The sequence below is a fragment of the Phycodurus eques genome, chromosome 13 (genome assembly GCF_024500275.1).
Source record: "Phycodurus eques isolate BA_2022a chromosome 13, UOR_Pequ_1.1, whole genome shotgun sequence".
In the NCBI taxonomy this organism is placed as follows: domain Eukaryota; kingdom Metazoa; phylum Chordata; class Actinopteri; order Syngnathiformes; family Syngnathidae; genus Phycodurus; species Phycodurus eques.
In genome coordinates this window covers 22,212,145-22,232,827 of record NC_084537.1, presented here as the reverse complement: position 1 = coordinate 22,232,827, position 20,683 = coordinate 22,212,145, and the positions used below count along the sequence as shown (strand labels likewise).

The 20,683-nt window shown below is 40.2% G+C and overlaps 1 protein-coding gene across 1 annotated transcript in view; it reads left to right on the top strand.

Moving 5' to 3' along the window:
* Positions 1-20,683, top strand: part of st18 (ST18 C2H2C-type zinc finger transcription factor) — a 52,058-nt gene that overhangs the window by 18,671 nt on the left and 12,704 nt on the right. Inside the window, exons 3-13 of the mRNA XM_061694438.1 lie at positions 811-856; positions 2,977-3,013; positions 3,083-3,270; positions 7,115-7,738; positions 8,557-8,691; positions 10,439-10,529; positions 10,635-10,727; positions 12,405-12,613; positions 13,789-14,144; positions 18,286-18,534; positions 19,926-20,029. Coding sequence (XP_061550422.1) covers positions 811-856; positions 2,977-3,013; positions 3,083-3,270; positions 7,115-7,738; positions 8,557-8,691; positions 10,439-10,529; positions 10,635-10,727; positions 12,405-12,613; positions 13,789-14,144; positions 18,286-18,534; positions 19,926-20,029 — 2,132 coding nt within the window. The remainder of the gene's footprint in view (positions 1-810; positions 857-2,976; positions 3,014-3,082; positions 3,271-7,114; positions 7,739-8,556; positions 8,692-10,438; positions 10,530-10,634; positions 10,728-12,404; positions 12,614-13,788; positions 14,145-18,285; positions 18,535-19,925; positions 20,030-20,683) is intronic.

The window sequence follows — 20,683 nt, the reverse complement described above, 5'->3', positions numbered from 1 at the left end:
TGGATGTTTTTAGAGCATAATAATTCAAACTGCTTAAACGGTTCCTGTTAAACGTGTTACAATCATTCATTTCCTAAAAAGGAAGACAAACTATTGACGTTGCATTTGCTTAAAGAGAAACAATTTGAGCTGTTGATATTATTCAAAGCATTTTTTAAATTTGCATATATTATTTTGTTTATTTCTATTTCATTTTAAATATCATTGCATTTATTCCTGCTCTCTCTCTCTCACACACACACACACACACACCAAAACAGCAGTTAGTTTACTATACCTGATATGAACCGTACTGTAACCTTAAAACAAATTACAGACGTACTGTTCGACCTCGAATATGCAACCATACATGATCATACAGTACATATAGTGGATGTAAAAAGTCTACACACCCCAGAGGAGATGGTTTTGGAAGCCCAGCTTCCAGAGTCCTGACCTGAATCCAATCGAACATCTGTGGGTTGTTCTGAAGTGCACAGGAGATGCCCTCGCAATCTGACAGATTTGGAGTGTTTATGTAAAGAAAAGGTGGGCAAATATCGCCACACCAAGATGTGCCACACGACCAAACCCCCCCCTTAAAATATGTTATTTTATTTCCAACTGAGTTGTAAAAATGGTGTAAAAGGTTTAAATGATACAGCTGGGTCTCATTTTTCTTCTATCACAAAATGTGCCATCTGACCAAGGGTGTGTGGACTTTTGATTTCCACTGTACATGATGATGTTACTTCGAGCTTTAGCCAGGGTATGAATCATTTTTGGCTTTGACTTGTACTCATTGCTTTTTTTTTAAAAATAAATTTCCAGATGGATTCTGAAGGTGAGGAGCAGACCGTAAAACCGTGCGGCACAGGTGAGCTGCACACAGACACGCACATTCCACTTATCACGATGGTTTAGGGGTACAGGTCCAACTTTACTCACGGTGGATTTTGCGCGCGATCTTGTCGGCCTTAAGTGCAGCACGCAGCCGCTTAATTATTCACACGGGAATAACTTCATTCAATTGGAACCGCAGCTCAAATGAGTTAAGGAGCGCGTGTGTTTGTGAGTGTGTGCGTGCGTCCGTGTGAGACGTGTGATTGAAAGCCTGTAAACTGAAAATGTCATTATTGCAAGTGTTCGGGGGGCCTTGCGGAGGCCTGTGCATGCTGGTGAGATGCATGAAAAGCGAATTATTTGTATTATTATTCAGACGGTAAATTGATTTAACCCTTTTAGATCACGTTGTCAGCTCTGTCAAAGGACGGGATACACGTGTGACTCAATGAAAAGCTTTTGATGTCAATGAAGTGTCCGCATCTTTGTTCTCCTGCTGTCATTGCCCCCAAGCCATAAATGGAGTAAAGCACCTATTTTTATTTTATTTTTTTAACTGCAATTCTCATAGAAATTGCACTTGAATGCGAAAAATGTTATTGCTGAGTTAAAATACACACACACACAAACTAGTTCTGACACTAGAGCAGATCATTTAAATCCCTCGAAACCATCTATCATACACCCTAGTGGCTAAGATACTAATTTACAATACAAAACTATCGTAATATTTTACCAAACAAGTATACCCCCCCCCTTAATTAAAGTGCTTTTCTGTCTATAATCTGACCTTTGCTCTTCGCTTAGAAAAAGTCCAATAGTTCCAAAACGGTATGTTTTTTTTGTTTGTTTGTTTTTTTTAATGCAAAAAGTAATAAGGTTTAGTTTTTTGATTGACTGGAAAGGCACTGATGCTAAACAACGATTACATTTGACGCAAACTAGCAGTAGCACGATGAAAATGGAGCTAAAACAATACAACATGTACCATAGCTATCGGCAGATGTTATGCCGATATGCCTCCTTTGAGGCAATGCCGTGACGTAATCATGTTGTGGCTTTTTGAACAAAGCAAGATGCAGAAATCAATCTTTGTTCAAAACCTGTAAGTTTTTTTTGACCACAGAAAGTAACCCTTCACTTTTCCTGAAATTAATTCTCATAATAGTCCTATATTTTTCTCTATATGCAGTATTTATATGTTCTTCCTCATAAGAGTCAGACTTTTTGTTCTTGTAAAAATTCCAACTTCATTCTCATAAATTATAGTTTATTACCAGGAGATTATGACTTTTTTCCCTCATACAATTACAATGACATTCTTGACTACAATTTTCTTGTCAGTGTCATGTTTATTTCCCCTAAAATTAATTTTTTTCCCTAAAATTACAAATGTATTCTCATAAATTACTGAACTTTATTATCATGACTTTTTTTCCTCATACAAGTCTGCTCTCTCTAATGCTGGTAAGAGTAAAAATATTTTCCTCATAAAAATTACAACTTTTCCCTCGCAACATTAGATGAAGGGATTAGGATTTTATCTATTATTTATTATTATTGTCTTTTAAAAAATACATTTCCAATTTAATTCTCGTAAATCAACGACTTTATTCCCGTCGATTCCGATTTAATCCTCGTAAGATTATGGGCTCTATTTTCGTGACTGGCGTTTATTTGGCACGACGTGGTAATTTCGTGGACCGGTGCACTCCGGCGCGTCTAAACGAGACGTCTGTGCTGCTATGGGCTCCGTCACGGTGACTTGAATCCTGTCCAATCAAAGCGGCTCCTCTCATTCCCTTTAAATGTGGTGCGTTAGTAGCGCACTGACAGTCTTTGACATGGTGGAAGAAGAAACTGATTAGCTCGAGTCTGGGAGGTTTATTCGGAATTGCAAGCAGACCTGCGCGGGCGGATGATGTAAAGGAGATCACAAATATCTGCGCCGAGAAGTGGGCACTTGAAGACCGCCGCCCTCCCCCTTTTTCCTTGTCGCACTCGAGTAAGGGATTGGGAAGTTATTCTTGTAAAAAATCCTTTTTTTGGGGATGTAAAATAGCCTTAGCATTGCTTGTTTCTCAGCATTCACTTATACTTCATGCTTTAAAATCTCATTATATGACCTTTTTTTTGGTAATTTATTTTATTCAGATCTGACCAATGAAGACTTTATTGTCGAGACGAACAGGTAAGATTTTTTGCAACACCCGATCGCAAAGGGCCTTTCTAAGTAGTAGTAATCATTTGTCGTGTGTAGCCCGTACGGCTCGTCGGTTCGTAAACGGAGCGCTCAGGAAGGGGTGGCGGGCGCCCCCATCAACAAGAGGAAGTCCCTGCTGATGAAGCCGCGCCACTACAGCCCCAGCGAGGCCTGCGACGATGACAGCGAGGACCCGGCCCCGCGGCGGGACAAAGACGCGGCGAGGAGCTCCGACACTCCAGCAGGTAAACAGATGTCCTGTTGTTTTGTCTGTTTTGATGAACAATCCACGCTGAATTTTAAAATCCCATCTGTTGCATTCATATTTCGCCTCCCCTCCCCTCCCCTCCCCTCGCGAGCCGAGCCAGCCAACCGGCAGCGGCGTCGACGGCGGCCATTGTGCACGGTACACTGGCCACATTAGTTGGGTCTCGCCGAATAAACGCGAGTTTTTGACAGCCGATCGGCCGCGATCGTTCGGACTTGGCGCCGCCCGCTTTGGTCAGGGCCAGCTTGTTTCCCGACCCCCTCGTCTGTCCTTGAATGGGCCGGTCCAAAGCCATTGAATCCATAGAATGAGAATGTGAATGGGCGCCCGCGCCAGTTCACTCTTGTTCAAATGAGAATTCCCCCCCAGGGCCCCCCCATCCTTTTTCAATTCAATTCCAATTCAAGTGGCGGAAAACAAATGAGTTGTAAACACTGCTTGGCAGGATTGGCAGGAAAAACTCTTCTCCAACACGCATCATCAGCAACACTTTGTATGTTTTTATTTTGTCTTTTATCAGGGGCTAAAAAAAAACGTTGGCACCCCCCGCTTGCCCTTAATGACTTGAATTTTGTCCATTTTGGTGAACACGTGCATTCTCGCCCACTATAATCTGTACTGATTTGGTATATTTTTAACGACGTAACCAAGCAACAAACGTAATTGTCCCTTTTCAAAAGCTTTTGTTAAGCCCTCCAACACAGTCTAATACATAATTAGGCATAATGTCTACGGCTCATTATAGTACACATGCACGTTTAAATGGACCGCAAGAGGAGTTGACTGGAAATGGAATTGATTTGTTTCCTGGGTTCACATTACCTTATAATAATTCAATTGATTTTTGGAGGGTGACTCATGTTTTTCTTGCTGTTGTCGAGGCCTTTATCAAAATTCGGACCCACTGAATTATATTGAGCGATTTGAAACATTTGTATTGCTTTAATTTCTGCTTTTCCTGTCAAGATTGAGAGTAAGAGTGAGAACGTTAGCAGCAGGGGGAAGGTGCTCGGCGGCCGCGTTGGAAGGCGTCAAAATCAGGCTGTTGTTTTGGTGGATGGAGCCGCGCTGTGTTCAGCTGCAGCCAAGTGGCGGCCTGCTGCAGAGTGCTGCTAATGGCTACTCTGGAGTGACAACTCTTCACCTGCTCCAACACACAAACCGTCGCGGGGATCCAAGTTTTTTTTTCCCTCTCCTTTTTCACCGTGTGTATGCGTGTGTCCAGCTGGATGCCGAACAAAACCCCTTTCGTCTGCTGCATGAATGTAAATACATGTTTACTGGCTTTGTTTTTTCGCACTGAGTAGATTTGTCTTTACAACATACAGTACTGTGCTCAAATCTTATCAGACCATCCGTAGAATATAATCACTTAGACAATTTACAGCGATACGATTTTCTCAGTCTCTTTTATTAAAAAAAAAAAAAAAAAAACCAGAGGGAAATTATGAATGGCTTACTGGTAAGTATTTTGTATTACTTTACACTAGCAGTAGGTGCCTCAATCCAAATATCGATACCAATGTTGGTATTATTTCATACCAGTGTGGAATGAGATTCGATTTTTTTAGAAACGAGGAGCAGAATTTTTAGACATTAAAATTGTATTTCTGAACACGCTTCCTGGAAAAAAAATCCACGGGATTTTTTATTTGCGTGTTACTGTTCCGTTTCTGTTCTATTACTGTAATTTATCTTGTATTATAAGCATTCATTCCCCAAAAATTCATCAAAAATCAATAGTGCGTATTGTACATAGGTAGAAGGGTTATCCTGACGTTTGGGGTCGATTTTGGGGGTGCGTATTATACTCGAGAGTGTAATATACACCAGAAATTACGGTAGTACTTTGCCCAAATTTTGTCGTGGGAATTAATTCATTCTACATCGGGCAGACGAAGGGTTAGCACGTCTGCCTCACAATTCTGAAGTTCGGGGTATGTGATCTCTCCCCGTGCTTGAGTGAGTTTTTCTCCGGTGCGCTGGCTCCCTCCCACATTTCAAAAACATTCTTCTTAGGTTAATCGAAGACTCAAATTGTCCATTGGTGTGACTGTAAGTGTGAATTTCTGTTTGTTTGTTTATATCAGCCCTGCGACCCGCGACCCTTATGTGGACAAGCAACATAGAAAATGGATGAAGTGAAATGGGAATATTGGAACAGTTTTCAGTTTTGCGTGGCTTGCTACAATGATTTGCAACATTGGCCTACGTGCTGTGCGCTCCCAGTCATTTCATTGCCATGGTCTTATGGTCATCCGCTGAAGCCCGATGCGCGTTAAAGTCAGCTAAAGAGGGTTAGAGTCATCCTTCCAAACGCATGCGAAACAACCACTTATTAACACGAGTCGTGTCTCTCAAGTGGCGGTCACTGATTAACAATGGAACGCTATCAGCTGGATTGATTCCATCAAATCTCCCTTGATCCTCTCAAATGCTTCAAACTTATGCTCTGTTAAGGCTCTTTTTTTTTTTTTGTAACTTTCTATCCTCTTAAGTGGCCAGACAGCGTGAGAGTGAGAGCAACGCAAAAAGTAGGATTCGATGGATGGATTGGGAGGAGGATGATGATGATGATGATGATGAGACGGGCACAGGAATGAGCAAACTTGTTAAATGGGTCAAAATGTAGTTGTAAAATGAATCCAGGCAAAACCAGGTTTAAAAATCTGTCCAATAATATTTGCGTAGTAGTTTTCCATTTCCCATTGGAATTAAAGAAGCAGGTGAAACAGTTTTTGCCTTAATTGTGTGTATTTGTACATAAAAACTTGCGTTGTCATGCACAATTTCAAGAATGATTCTGAAGTACATTTCAATGCATAATATGCAAGTACTGTCGAAACTACTGTATGTGTGTGGAAAAATATGAGCGTTTTCTAGTTTTATATATATATAAATAAAAACTAAAAAAATAAATAAAACTATATTAAATGTCTATTCTAAAACATGTTGTCGCAACGGAATATTTCGGCGTCTGGCAAAATAAAATTGCATGGAACCGTCTGACATAAAAACATGCATCAGGTGAGTCAACATTGAGCGCCATCTCATTCTCTTTTTTTATTTTATTTTATTTCTTCTTACAAGATAATCTGATTCACATTTTGTTTTCAGGAATCTTCACTTTCCATCTCTTCATCCCCACAAATCAGATGTTATGTTTTGACATCAGTGCTGGAGAAGATGACAACATGTTGCTGCTTGGCTTCAACTTAAAAACACACATAACTAATTATTATTTAATAAAAAAAAGAAACATACTATAAATCCCCCGTAATCTTCATCTTCAATCTTTGTAGCTTCAGACAAAAAGAGGACAGACGCAAAACAATTTAGTTCCTCAATTCCGTGTTTCATGTTCGGCTCACGAAGAATAAAAAGAAAAAAGCATTTCATAAATGTAAATCTAAAATATACTTAGTGGCGAGTAATTACTTGGGAATCCCACGACCTTATGCTGTTACATGTATTCTTCACAATAACATGTTTTTCTCACTGTATTATTTGCAGAAAAAGTGACACAAGTTCTAAAACCTTAAAAGGATTTCGCAAGATTACATCCAAATTATTATCCTGCTGTTGAGCGCACCGAAAACACGTGTTTGTCCCGTCAAGACGGGGGGCGCGAAGGAAGAATAGATATTCTAAACATAATACATATAGAGTATATATCGTGCTGTACATTTGTGAACCTATTGCAGTGATGTTAAATGCATTGCAAAAAAAATGTTGAACCTCAGTGGACAGTTATGCTCAACTGTGTTACGCTTGTAGAAGAAAAAAAAAAGGCTCACAAAACAATGAATGCCTCGTTTCAGATGGAAACTTGAGTCCAATAAATGGCACGCCGGACAGAAACGGACGCTCCAACGATTCTCTGGGGTGGTCCGAGGTGACGCCCGAAGGCTCGCCGCGGTGCGAGGTCAGCACGCCGGAAATGTACGAAGATGAGGAAGAAGCAGAGGAAGATCAAAGTGAGGACAGGCTAAGCGGCGCGTCGTCCCCGCAGAGCCCGAGGGAGCTCCGCTGGGCTTTCTCCGCGAAAATGAACGGCTCGAGCCCCTCCAGAACCTGCGAAGAGTCTTCACCTGTGAAGGAAGAACCTCAACTGGAGCTGAGCAGAAGAGGAGGCGTTTTCCAGAGATACAGGCCGGAGGAGGAGGAGGAGGAAGAGGGGGGCAGCGAGACGGAGGCGGAGAGGTCTCCCCGGCTGGATGGCTGGCCGCTGGACCGCCTCTGCCAGAGAGGCCTCGAAGTGGGCCGCGGCAGAGTCAATCTGAGCCTGCTGGAGCAGGCCATCGCGCTGCAGACGGAGCAGAGGCAGGTCTTGCATCACGCCTACCGCGAGATGGACCGCTTCCTCATGGAGCAGATGACCAATGAGAGGAGGCACCAGCGCATGATGGACGTAGACAACAGGCTCAGCTACGCCGCGGGCAAAGGTAAGTTGATTTGATTTGATCGAACTAGGACTGGTTGCTGGACACACACACACACAACCACACGCGCGCGCGCCTTCCTCTTCACAATGAGGTATTTTTTTTCAACACCCTTAGGTGTCCAAACAGAGGGTGACGGGCATACTACGTGCCCACACATTTTAGATCCGGCCCGTGATGCAGTTAAAAAAAAAAACTACTTGGTGCTCAATTGTTGCATCATATTTTCTCCTGCATTTAGCAAGGGCTTTATGAAAACTGCTATGGAAAAACAAGGTTGTAAAGAAAAAAGCAATACACCCATTGTGTACTCATGAAGCCGCAAAGAGAAATCGCAAAAAGAAATCGAGAGGAATCCGAGCTTGAAATCCTCTTTGCCGCTTATACGTTTTGGCAACAAGTCAAGTAATACATAAACAGACTTATGATAATAATAAACCAAAATTGCGACTACTCCGAATATTGGATTTTGATAGGAATCAAATGGATATTTAACCATGACCATAAGTCTTAAATCCTGCTAAAGTACCTCTCATGTTTCCCCGGGATTCTTCAAATGACCGTGGCTAAATGTGTAATCCTCCATGTAATCTTTCCGTGGTCGGGCATTAAGAAGTGTGTTCAACTACAGCCTTAACTAAAATGACAGATTAATAGATGCTTTTTATATATAGATATAAAAAAAAGTGTCTGGCTTTGCATGATATTTCAATCTCTCGGCTCGTGGACAAAACGAGTCCCGTAAAACAAATTCCTATTGTACTTATGTAGCAAAACGCATCTTTTCATTGGGAGTAAATGGACACTAAATGTTTCCCCAGACTCTCTGCGGACGGACAAGAGGGACATCAAGTGTCCCACGCCGGGCTGCGATGGCACGGGTCACGTGACCGGACTGTACCCTCATCACAGGAGTTTGTCCGGGTGTCCTCATAAAGTGCGAGTTCCTCCAGAGAGTGAGTGTGCAAAAATATTCACGTTTGCCCACTTCATTAGGAACACCTCATTTTTCACTCAGACCATTAGAGATGTATTAATTGGACAATATGTGGTAATATTGTTCTTTGCAGTGGTATATTTGGTCAACTTATTAGGACAAAATATTAGATGCAATATATCATATTTAGTTTTTTGTATATATATATATATATATATATAAAATAACATTTTCATTTATTTTTCTATATTTTCTTTAGTTAATTTGTATTTTCTTTTTATGGAATTTTTTTAAATGTACTATGAATTTTGTAAATGTACTATGAAATATATACTGTATATTGTATTGTATGTATACTGTACCCACCCAAACCTGTTTGGATGCTTCCCCCCCGCCACCCAGGTGGATGCCCGGGGGCCACAGCCCCTCTGACTCCCCCTTCACATTCCACTGCTCTGGTGGCAACACCATTATTTTTATTTTTTATTTATCCCCCCTCCCCCCTACCACTTGCCGATTATTTGGGAGCATGGCGTCTATTTGAGTGGAGGCGTCCGTTAATAACTCTCTGTGTCAATCAAAACAAAAAACATTTTTTTCCTCCAGCTCTTGTTCTGTGCACACAATTTTGCAAACTGTTTACAAGAGTGTTTATTATTTAGACATAAAATGTTTATTTCATTCCATTGACTGCTCTTAGGGAGCAAGTCTTTCTTAAACATTGAATTCAGTTCAAACATATGCATCACTTTTAACAAGTAACTTAAAGGATTTGTGCGACTCTTATGCGCATTGAAGTCTTTTTTTTTTTTTTAAATGTATTTTTCATTCCCCCCATATTGGCGATTGTTAAGACATTCCAACAAAACTCCACAAACATTGGACATTAAAGCGAAATGTTACAAAAGCAACCGAAAAGTAATTAACTTTTCTCGCAGAGTCTAGGCAGTGTTTGTGAATCAAAGGGTCTAGCTAGTATGCTATTGAACAAAATAAATATGACAAGTGCAGCCAACTAATTGGAGGATGTGGCGGAGAGAAAAGAAGTTTCTAAGGATGCACGGCAGCCCTTAAGGACGCTTTTGTTTTGAAGAATATAATCAGCTGTCTTTTCTTTGCACTAAGCCACTGTATTTACATTGTGGCCACTTTCTCTCACGCTCTCATATGCGCCAAGCACTTACATAAATCATCGCTGAATGCCTAAAATGTTCACTGCTCTCTATATTCATCTCATAAACATTTAGTGTGACTCACTGAAACACTTGCAAATTCAACATTTCCAACCCTGGACTGGAGAACATTGCAAGACTTGTTCAACTTCCATCTGGCGATCCTATATAATTATTTCACTGTGGATTGGGTTAAAAAAAAAAAAAAAAAAAAAAAAATAGAAGCACATAACGGATTTATAAAAGACTAAAGATTATTATAGTATTATAATGGATGCTAATTGTCATTTTTCTTCACTGATAAGCTGGGAGAAGTTATCAAAACAATTATTTAGACTTTCAGGGTCCATTTCGAACAATTTCGTTCCCAATCTAGAGGTCATTTGCGCCACTCTTGAGGGTGGAGCTAATTTATGGATGGATGGATGTTTATGTTACCAAACGTAGTTCCCAATAAAGAGCTAATACATCTCTCGTGGTCTCAGACATCATCATGAGGCTTTCAGGGTCCGCTTTTATCACCCGTTTAAGTTAGCAGATATGGTTCCCAATAAAGAGCTAATATTAATATTTCTCTCCCTCTGGTGCTCTCAGTCTTGGCCATGCACGAGAACGTCCTCAAGTGTCCAACTCCCGGGTGCACAGGAAGAGGGCACGTCAACAGCAACCGGAGCACCCACCGGAGGTAAATAACAATAATAATAATAAATCAAGAAAGAATAATATTGCACCATAGAGAGACGTGCGTGTGTCAGCGATTGGCTTACGGCGTGTTTGATTGTCTTCCCAGTCTGTCGGGCTGCCCCATTGCCGCCGCGGTGAAAATCTCCAAACCTCAGGACGAGAGCCTGAAAAGCAGACAAACGCCCGATCGCTCGCCGAGGTACGCGCCGTCAAAAGCCGGCAAAATCGTTAGCGCGCGCAAGTCTGGACTGCACGAGAGTGAGGGGGAAGATAGTGATGGGGGTTCTCGTGCAAGTTAAGCTCTGCAAAGAAGTGATAAACGCTCTTGTTGTGTTTTATTGAGTGATCCCTCCAGAACGCGCAGTCTGTTGCGAGCTCCAGCCACTCTATTAGAAATGATAAAAGAGCAGAACTCTTTGTTCCCGCTGGATTTATCACGGGCAGGATGCCCACTCCCGCTATATTAATTAGTCTGGCAACCTGGGTGCCGCATCGACAGCATCAAATCCCAGACTTACGTGTGCAAAAAAAAGCTTTCCAAAATAATGCTTAACTGCGTTATCTGAGTCCCAGCCATCTTTAATTTCGTGTGCGCTCTCCGGGTCGTGGGGCTGGTCAAAATGTTTTCTACCTAAGCCAACTTAACTACTCATGTTGTGATAGTGCAAGCATAAAGAGGAAAAGTTGTAATATTATGAGAACAAGTTAGAATAAAATCGTAACATTTATGGGAATAAAGTCAAAATGTTACGTTGGAAAAATCAGAATTTATACAAGATTAAAGTAAGAATTTTACTGAAAAACGTAATTTTATGAGACTAAAGTTGCAGTCAGCATTGAATGTGGAAAAGTCCTAATTTTAACAGGATAAAGCTGCATTATTATGAGAGTAAGTTCATAAGTTTGTGAGGCTAAAATTGCAAGTTTACAAAAAGTAAACAAAAACAAATTTCGAAAGAGAAATTCATTATAACACTTAAAATCAGAAAATCTATTTTTGAGAATAAGATGCATGGCAAAAGTGCAAGAACAAATTGTAGGGGGAAAACTAAGAAGAAAACTAAGAAGAAAATCACACAATTTCTGCAAGAAATTCTACGTGGGAAAAGTCTGAATTTTTAAAACATGAAAGTCATAATTTTCCTGGGAAAAAAAGTCATAATTTTACAGGGGAATGAGTTATAATTTTAAGAGGATGAAGTTGTAATTTTATGAGAACAAAGGTGTACATTTTCCCCCCAAAAAATATTTACAAGAATATAGTCATCATTTTACTGGGAAGAATTCATATTTCTTTTACAGGACTAAAATCTGAATTTTACTAAAAAACATAATTTCATGAGACTAAAGTTGTAATATTATGGGAGAAAAGTCAGAATTGACTAAAGTCATAATTTAAGTAAAAGTAAAAAGTGAATGAAGCAGTAATATTATTATTAGTAGTAGGAGTATTACGAGGGTAAGTTTTTAATGTAACAAGACTAAGGTTTACAAAAATAAAGTCCTCCAAATTTGGAATAAAATGTCGTAATTCTAAGAGAAACTGTTTATTATTATAATAAGGGGAAAAAAAGTGAAAACAAGGTTGCAATCGCACAAGAATAAAGTTGTACTTTTAAGAAGAAAAATGCTATAATTTTAAGAGCGAGAATAAAGTCAGAATTTGATTGAAGCCAGAATTCGGTACTAAAAGTTATTATATTAGAAGAGAATTTAGTTCAAATTTTAAGAGAATAAAGTCATAATTTTAATGGAAAATAAAGTCATAATTCTTTATGAGGTCAATCCCAGGCTACAAACAAACAAAAAAACAACATCGCTGCTTTCCAAAACAAAGGTTAACTCAAGACGTCCTTGATTTTGTGTGGGCTCTCAGGGTTGTGAGCCTGGTCAAGAATTTGGACCTGAGCCAGCTGAACTACCGGCTGGCGCACCCGATGGCCGCCCTGCAGAGCGGCCTGGCCAAGGACGTGGACAAGTACAGCAGGATCCGCTTCGACTACGCCAGCTTCGACGCGCAGGTCTTCGGGAAGCAGCCGCTCAACGGCGGCAGCCACGACGCCGAAGTCTCGCGCTATCCCGACTGTACGTCGACTCGCACTCGGATCGCGCGGTTTTTCGGTTGCGGCGAGTTGCTTTTACGTGTGTGAGGGTCAATCGCCCGGTGTGCGAGTGTGAGTTGCTGACTATTCTGTTCAGCCACTTCGCTCGGTGTGCGGCAGGCGTATGTAATGTCATTGTTGCCATTTTGGACAAAAACACGTCGGAAAAAGTCACTTTTAAGACAAAACAGTTGTGATTTGACGAGAATAAAGTCCTAATTTTTGGAGTAAAAAAAAAGGTCAGACCATTAAGAGATAAAGGAGGACAAAGTTTGACTGCGAGACACAATTTAGTGAGAATATACTCATAAAAAGAAATACAAATTTTGAGCAGAACTTGTAATTGTATGAGAAACAATTTCATGAGAATAAGGTTGCAATACTGCAAGTAAAAAGTTGAAATTTTGTATGAATAAAGTCCTAAAATTGTAAAGTTGTATGATTGCTAGAATACGTTTGTAAATTTTACAAGCTTAAAGTCATAGATATATTTTGAGAAAAAGTCATTCAGTACTGTACTGTTCAACGATTACGAGAAACGGCTTCCAATTTATTGAGAATGAAGTTGCAATGGTGCAAGAGTAAGAAAAGAAAACATTCTAATTTTAGAAGTATAATATTGCAATATTAGGAGAACACGTTTGTAAACATACAAGAATAAATTCACAGTTTTTGGGAGAATAAAGTCTTCATTTTTACAGTCATAATATTTCCAAAATAAAAGTGAGAATTTCACGGAAATTAAAAAAAACATTGTTTTTTTTTTTGTTTTTTTTTAGACTAACATTGCCATATTACAGAAGAAAAGTCTGAATTAAAGAGATATCTTATATCATGTTTCGGAGATAAAAACATTGTGCCTCTTTGACACCTATTTCTCATATTTGGGTTACGTCATTTAGCTACACGAGACGGGCAAAATATTAGCAACGCCGCTGCACGCTACATCAACAATAATGAAGATATTCTTAAATCAAGACCTCAATTGAACGTCATGATATGCCTAATGGTCGAAAGTGCTCGTTAATAACACCACATGAGCCTGTTTTTGATGCGCTGTCGTCCGGCATCTTATTACGACATTTGCTCGGAACACCTGCCGTCTCCACGCCTGAATTATTCAGCATCTATTTTGCTATTTCTTACTATATTTCTTAGCGCCGCAGCAGTTCCATCCCGGCTTGCTGCTGGCGCCGGGTGGCCGCTTGCCAGCTTCCGGTCAGCACGGCTCACCGGCGAGTCACTTGAAGCACGGAGACGGCGGCGCTTTGGGGGCGACCGCCGTCCTCAACCTCTCCACTCGCTACCGGGAGAGCGGCGAGGCGGCGGCCGCGCGGCCCCTGGCAACCTCTACAAAGGTAATCAAATCAGACCACTTGGAAAAGAGGTGTTTAATGTGCTCAGTCGAAAGCCACTCTGATTTGTGTATAAAAAGGGAAGACATCAAAAGAGAGATGTTGGCAAAGAGAAAGAGAGTGAGGGCTCAGGTCGCGAAAGAAAGAAAGAAAGAAAGAAAGAACCAAATAACATTTTAAAAACGAGGGTTTTGCTGCAACTCAAGCTTTAATGTACACACACAGAAATTGGTGTCATCGTATCAAAAGAAGATGAAAGCCGCTCATTCTTTCTTTCAACAAAAGCGATTTGGACATCAGCTGACCTGGTGTCGAACATTTAGGAGAAAAACGTCATAATATCAAGAAAGAAAAGTTCTAATTTTGCAAGAAAACATTTAATAGTAAAAGATACGTCTTTATATTTCAATGAAAAAGTCAAACTCTTGTATGATTGAAGTGTTTTTTTTTTTTTTTAGAAATTTAAGTCATGATATTACAATATAAAAGTCATAATATTGCAAGTCATAATAATGAGAATAAAGTATTGATTTTATAGTGGGGGGAGTAATTTTTTCATGAGGTTGAAGTTATAAAGTTAGGAGGAAAAGTTGTTCAAAAGTAAAAAGGTGTCTTGTTTAAATTTGTCATATAAAGAGACAAATGCACAAATGTTATGAGACCGTCGTAAAACGTACAAAAGATATCTTGTGAGATATATTGACATTTTCAGAGAAAAACAACAGCATAATTTCATTAGACTAAAGTTGGAAAAGGTAAGAATTCATATTTACAAGGTTAAAGTCGTAATTGTATGAGAAAAAAGTCATTTTAAATTTGACATAACCAGAGACAAATGCCAAAGTTTTGAGGAATATGTATATATATATATATATATATATATATATATATATATATGGAATATTATGAGAATAAAGTCGTATAAATGATGACCTGTAGGGTACGGTGGGGAAAAAATACATTTGATGAGACTTTAAATTCAACATTTATTAAAAAAAAAAAAACTAATTTTATCAGAAGAAAATTGTGAGGTTATATCACCATGGACGTAACATCCCTATCATAAATAAAGCCTTAATATTACAAAAAAAGCGAGAATAAAATCATACTATTCCCGTCAGAATTTTACGAAGTCGAAGTGAGAATTGTACAAAAACTCATAATTCGGCCAAAACTCATTTTACGAGAGAAAACCTTGGAGAACAAAGTTGTAAAATAAAAGAAAAAAGTCCCAAGTTGTAACATCCCAATAAAATCACTTGGAAAATGGTGTAATCATATCAAGAGAAGATAACAGCCACTCATCCTTTCTTGAAAAAATGTTGGCATTCCCATTTTATACGATTACGTTTGAAATGATTATTCATTAGCTCTACGACGTGACGGCGGCGGCATAGCTCGTAAAAAGACAGGAAAAAAAAGTTGCGTTCTCCCACCTGTGAGGCGGTTGCGTAACGTCGCCATCACCTTCCGTACTGCATGAGAATGATTCCAGGTTCTTGTTGCGCACCTCCGCCGCCGCCGCCGTCGTCGTCCTCCTCGCTGCTGAGCTGACGACGTGGCCCCCGCTCGATGTCAATGAATTAAACAGTGTTACCAAGTTGATCATCTGTTCCCGTTTTGCAGCTTAGTTGTCTTGTCTGCGGACGCGTACGCGAAAGAACAGCTTTCCTGTCTGGAACATTTGGCGAAGGGGAGCGGCCATATTTAGGGCGGTATATGCGGCAACATAACCGCATCTGTGTGCCTTATAAGAGAATAAGGTCGCAATGTATTACGTTAAGGAAAGAAAGTCATACATTTTAAATCGTAGTCATTTTTTAAAATGTATTAAAATAAAATGTTTATATCATAATAAAAAGTTGTAATTTTATGAAAATAAAGTCACAGTATTATGAGAGTAAATGTCATAATTTGATGGAAACAAAGCCATAATATTGTGATTTTTTTTTTTTTATGTGAAGATACAGTATGTCGTGGCAAAATATAATAATGTTACAACAAAAAAAAAGCCATATTTAGCAAGAATAAATTCGTACGATTGTCAGAATTATTTTTATGAGACTAAAGTTGTAATATTGCTAGAAAAAGTCCCAATTTAACAAGCATGAATTCATAGTTTTTTGAAAAAGCAATTTTTATGAGTAAAACAAATACTTTTATGCCTGGAAAAAAGTCAGAATTTCACAGGAATTAAGTCCAAGTATTACAAGAATCAAGTCAGACTATATTTTAGAGGTGAATGTGAGTGCGGATGGTTGTTTGTTTGTTTATATGTGCCCTGTGATTGGCTGACAACCAGTTCAGCATCACTGCAGACGCTGCACCGATCCGGCTGTCGATCTCCCGTTCCATTCTTCCCTCACTCGTGACCCCAAGACCCCAAGATATTTGAACTCCTCCACTTGGGGCAGGATCTCATCCCCGACCCGGAGAGGGCACGCCACTCTTTTCCGACTGAGGACCATGGGCTCAGATTTAGAGGTGCTGATTCTCATCCCAGCTGCTTCACACTTGGCTCCGAACTGCTCCAGTGAGAGTTGCAGATCAAGGCTTGATGAAGCCAACAGAACCACATCATCTGCAAAAGGCAGAGATGCAATACTGAAGCCACCAAAGCGGACATCCTCTTCGCCTCGGCTGCGCCTAGAAATTCTGTCCATAAAAGTTATGAACAGAATCGGTGACAAAGGGCAGCCTTGGCGGAGTCCAACCTTCACCGGGAACGAGTATGACTTACTGCCGGCAATGCAGACCAAAACTCTGACACCGGTTGTACAGGGACCGAACAGCCCGTATCAGGGTTTCGGTACCCCATACTCCCGAAGCACCCCCCACAGGACTCCACGAGGGACACGGTCGAAGGCCTTCTCCAATTCCACAGAACACATGTAGACTGGTTCTACGAACTCCCATGGACCCTCGAGGACCCTGCCGAGGGTGTAGAGCTGGTCCACTGTTCCACGGCCAGGACGAAAACCACACCGCTCCTCCTGAATCTGCGGAGATTCAACTTCCCGACGGACCCTCCTCTCCAGCTCCCCTAAATAGACCTTACCAGGGAGGCTGAGGAGTGTGATCCCCCTGTAGTTGGAACACACCCTCTGGTCCCCCCTTCTGCCAATTCAGAGGCACTGTCCCCGATGTCCATGCCATGTTGCAGAGGTGTGTCAACCAGGACAACCTCACGACATCCAGAGCCTTTAGGAACTCAGGGTGAATCTCATTGCCACCGAGGAGCTTTTTAACCACATCGGTGACCTTAACCCCAGAGAGAGAGCCCGCCTCAGAGACCCCCAGCAGACCCTCACAATACGTTTGGGCCTCCCAGGTCAGACTGGCATCTTCCCCACCATTGGAGCCAACTTACCACCAGGTGGTGATCAGTTGACAGCTCCGCCCCTCTCTTCACCCGAGTGTCCAAGACATACGGCCGCAAGTCCGATGACACGATCATGGAACTGCGACCTCGGGTGTCCTGGTGCCAAGTGCACGTGTGGACACCCTTATGCTTGAACATGGTGTTCCTTATGGACAATCCGTGGTGAGCACAGAAGTCCAATAACGGAACACCACTCGGGTTCTGATCGGGGGGGCCGTTCCTCCCAATCACGTCCTTCCAGGTCTCACTGTCATTCCCCCACGTGAGCATTGAAGTTGCCCAGCAGAACGATGGGGTCCCCAGTGGGGGGAAGCATTCTCATTATACAATAATAAAGTGGTACTGTAAAAAAAAAATAAAAAATTATTATTTTAGGACAGTTATAATTTACAAGAAAAAGTCCTCAAGTTGACAAGAAAAATACTTGTAATTTTAAAAGAATAAAGTGGCAACATTACAATCATTAACAAAATACTGCTCCTGTGTTAACATGAGGAGTGTCAAGTTACATTTCAAATTACGACTTATTCTTTGTACGACTATGACTTATTTCTTTGAACAAAAAAAACAAACCAACAAACGCGGGGGAAACTTCTGTCACATTAAAGCTTTTTCATTTTTTGCTTTAATAATGATGACGTCTTATCTGAAACAATACGCACGCATATACAGTACAAATACGTACAGTACATACACTTCTGCTGCCATCTTGGTTGTGTGTCCTAGAAAACACATTGACACAGCTGTCACTGTAAGAACTCCATGCACACGCTAGTGATTATTGCTGTTGTGTGTGCTTTATTTACATAAGCTTTTGTGTAATTACAACTGTAACCAATAATTTCATCATACTAATTACGCATTTTTACTTATACTGATGTTTTTTTTGGGGGGGGGGGGAATTTTCTTTGCCTGCAGGACATGCACATAGAGGTGGATGAAAACGGCACCTTGGACCTGAGCATGAAGAAAAGCAAGGAGAGCGTCCACGCCAAAGCGCCTTCGGACGAGCAAGCGCACCCGGAGTCGGTCGTGGGGGCGGCGGCCAAAGGCTGCGGCGGCGTGCTGATAAGCCCCGCCTTCTACCATCCGCTGCGCGACAGGGACAGCTGGGATGGCCCCGTCCCCGTCAACTTCAGCCAAGTGCATGTTTTACACGACAATGAGGTACCTTCATTCATATCACCCAAAGTAAAAGTCGATGAAGTTAACTTCTATACATGCTCGCTGGACACTTTATTAGACCCAAATGCATAATGTGATGAGATGTAATATTTTCACAAATCACACCTTTACAAAGATGCTGTGGCTTATCCTTGACACAGTGAAAGAGGTACAAATGTATTTATAAAAAAAAAAAAAAAAAAAAAAATGTTTCGCATATCTATTACGTGAATCTACTTTAATTGACACCAATTTAGCGCTAATTCAGTCCCGCCCACAAAACATAAAGTCATGCTAGAATTATATACTGTAGGTATATACCGCTTCATAGGTGTAATCACTTCTTTTGCCTACATTTTTTTTAATAAAACGATGCAATATTATTTTGAAACTGTAAAGTACAGTATTCCTAAAATGAATGGCCTCCCCTCAAATACACTACTCAAACAAAGAAGATTGTTTTATCTGCTTTACTCATCTGCTCTTCACTCCGTAGCACACTGAGCTTCTCCATTAAAAATTATATTGTTATTATTATTATTAATAATAAACGCTATACCCCTACTAGATGCCTGGTATTCTGCAGTTGAGTAACTATTACTATTTATATTTATATCCCTGTGACAGTGCCAATCCAAAGTGATGAAAAATCATGAATAATGACTACTTTATCCCTGTTTTTTCACAAAATTAAGTTTTTATCTTAAAAGTTTGACTTCATGTTTGTAACATTACAACCTTATTCCTGCAAAATCATGCAGTTTTTCTTGTAAAATTGTGACTACTGGTAACTGTGCAACTTTATTCTCCGTATTTTGTGACTTCAGCTGTACCTAATGATGTGATTTTTTCTCTCTCCAAAATATCTAGCAGTTTAGCAACTAGCCCAGAAATAATGTGAACTGATTTTTGTCTTATAAATCTACATATCTAATGTAGAAAATATTTGTTATCAGTTGTGCGGGTTAAACAAAGACATTATTATTAGAAGAACTTGCATGCTCATTGGCCTGAATGTTTCTTAATCTGGGCTTTAAGGCTTTTGTTTTCTTTTAGTTTCACTCATTTGTTGACGATATCTAGCGTATGTGACCCGCTTTCTTTCTATACAACATCTGGCGACTCCTGTCTGGAGGGACAGGGGGGAAAATAAAAAAAAAATAATAATAAATATATCCATACGTCATGATAAATGCCATGTGGATTAAGTGTGACTTTAAATGCATGTGTAGTTTTTCTAGTGTATAAGTATTCTAAAGCGTAATCTCTTTGCCTTGCACTGTAACCCCGGGGGTTGTCTTTTGAGAGTATTATATTGCCAAGACGGGCTTTGATTTAATTAGTGACTTTTAGGTCAGCGATATCATGTTGTGTTTTGTGTCAAAACGAAACAGGAGGAGTTTGACCCAGTCAGCATGGAGGAGCAGCACTACCAAGGCGAAGCGGCCACGATGAAGGCCAAGATGCTCCTACGAGAGTCGAAGAAAGAACTTTTGAGGTACGGCGGCTTCACTCGACACAACCGTGAGGCCTCACGTGAAGCTTAACTGACAGATGGCGGCTACCTATAAAATAGGTGCGTTCCCGAGGCTTTACTGTAACCACGGAAGATAAACATCAACGCGTATGATACGGTGCTGGGAAAAAAGTTTTAGGCCGCCGTGAGCTTTGTTGTTTTCATGACCTTTTCCCAAAGCGGTCACATGGACTGATTACAGTGCAGCAGCCCATTGGCGCACACCTGCAAGATAGCAGGATTACGCAAAAACTAATTTACACAAAACAATTCATCAACTTTTTTTTCCTCATACTTTTACAGCTTTATTCTTATACAATTAAGACATTTTCTCCAAAGTATGATTTTTTTATTTTTTTTTACAACTTTATGCTCATAAAATCAACCCCTTTTCATGTAAATTTTTTTTTTCTCAATGTAATTCTGGTATAATTACAGCTTTCTCCTTGTAAAATTGTAACTTCCCCCCCTTGTAAAATTTTAGCTTTATTCTTGTCAAATGAAGCTGTTTTTATAAGCACAATAGTCTCATAACATAAAGTATTTTTCTTGTAAACTTAATGCTTTCTTTTAAAATAACTATTCTTGTAAACTTAGGAGAAAATTCACATAATTTAACTGAAATCAAGACTTTTT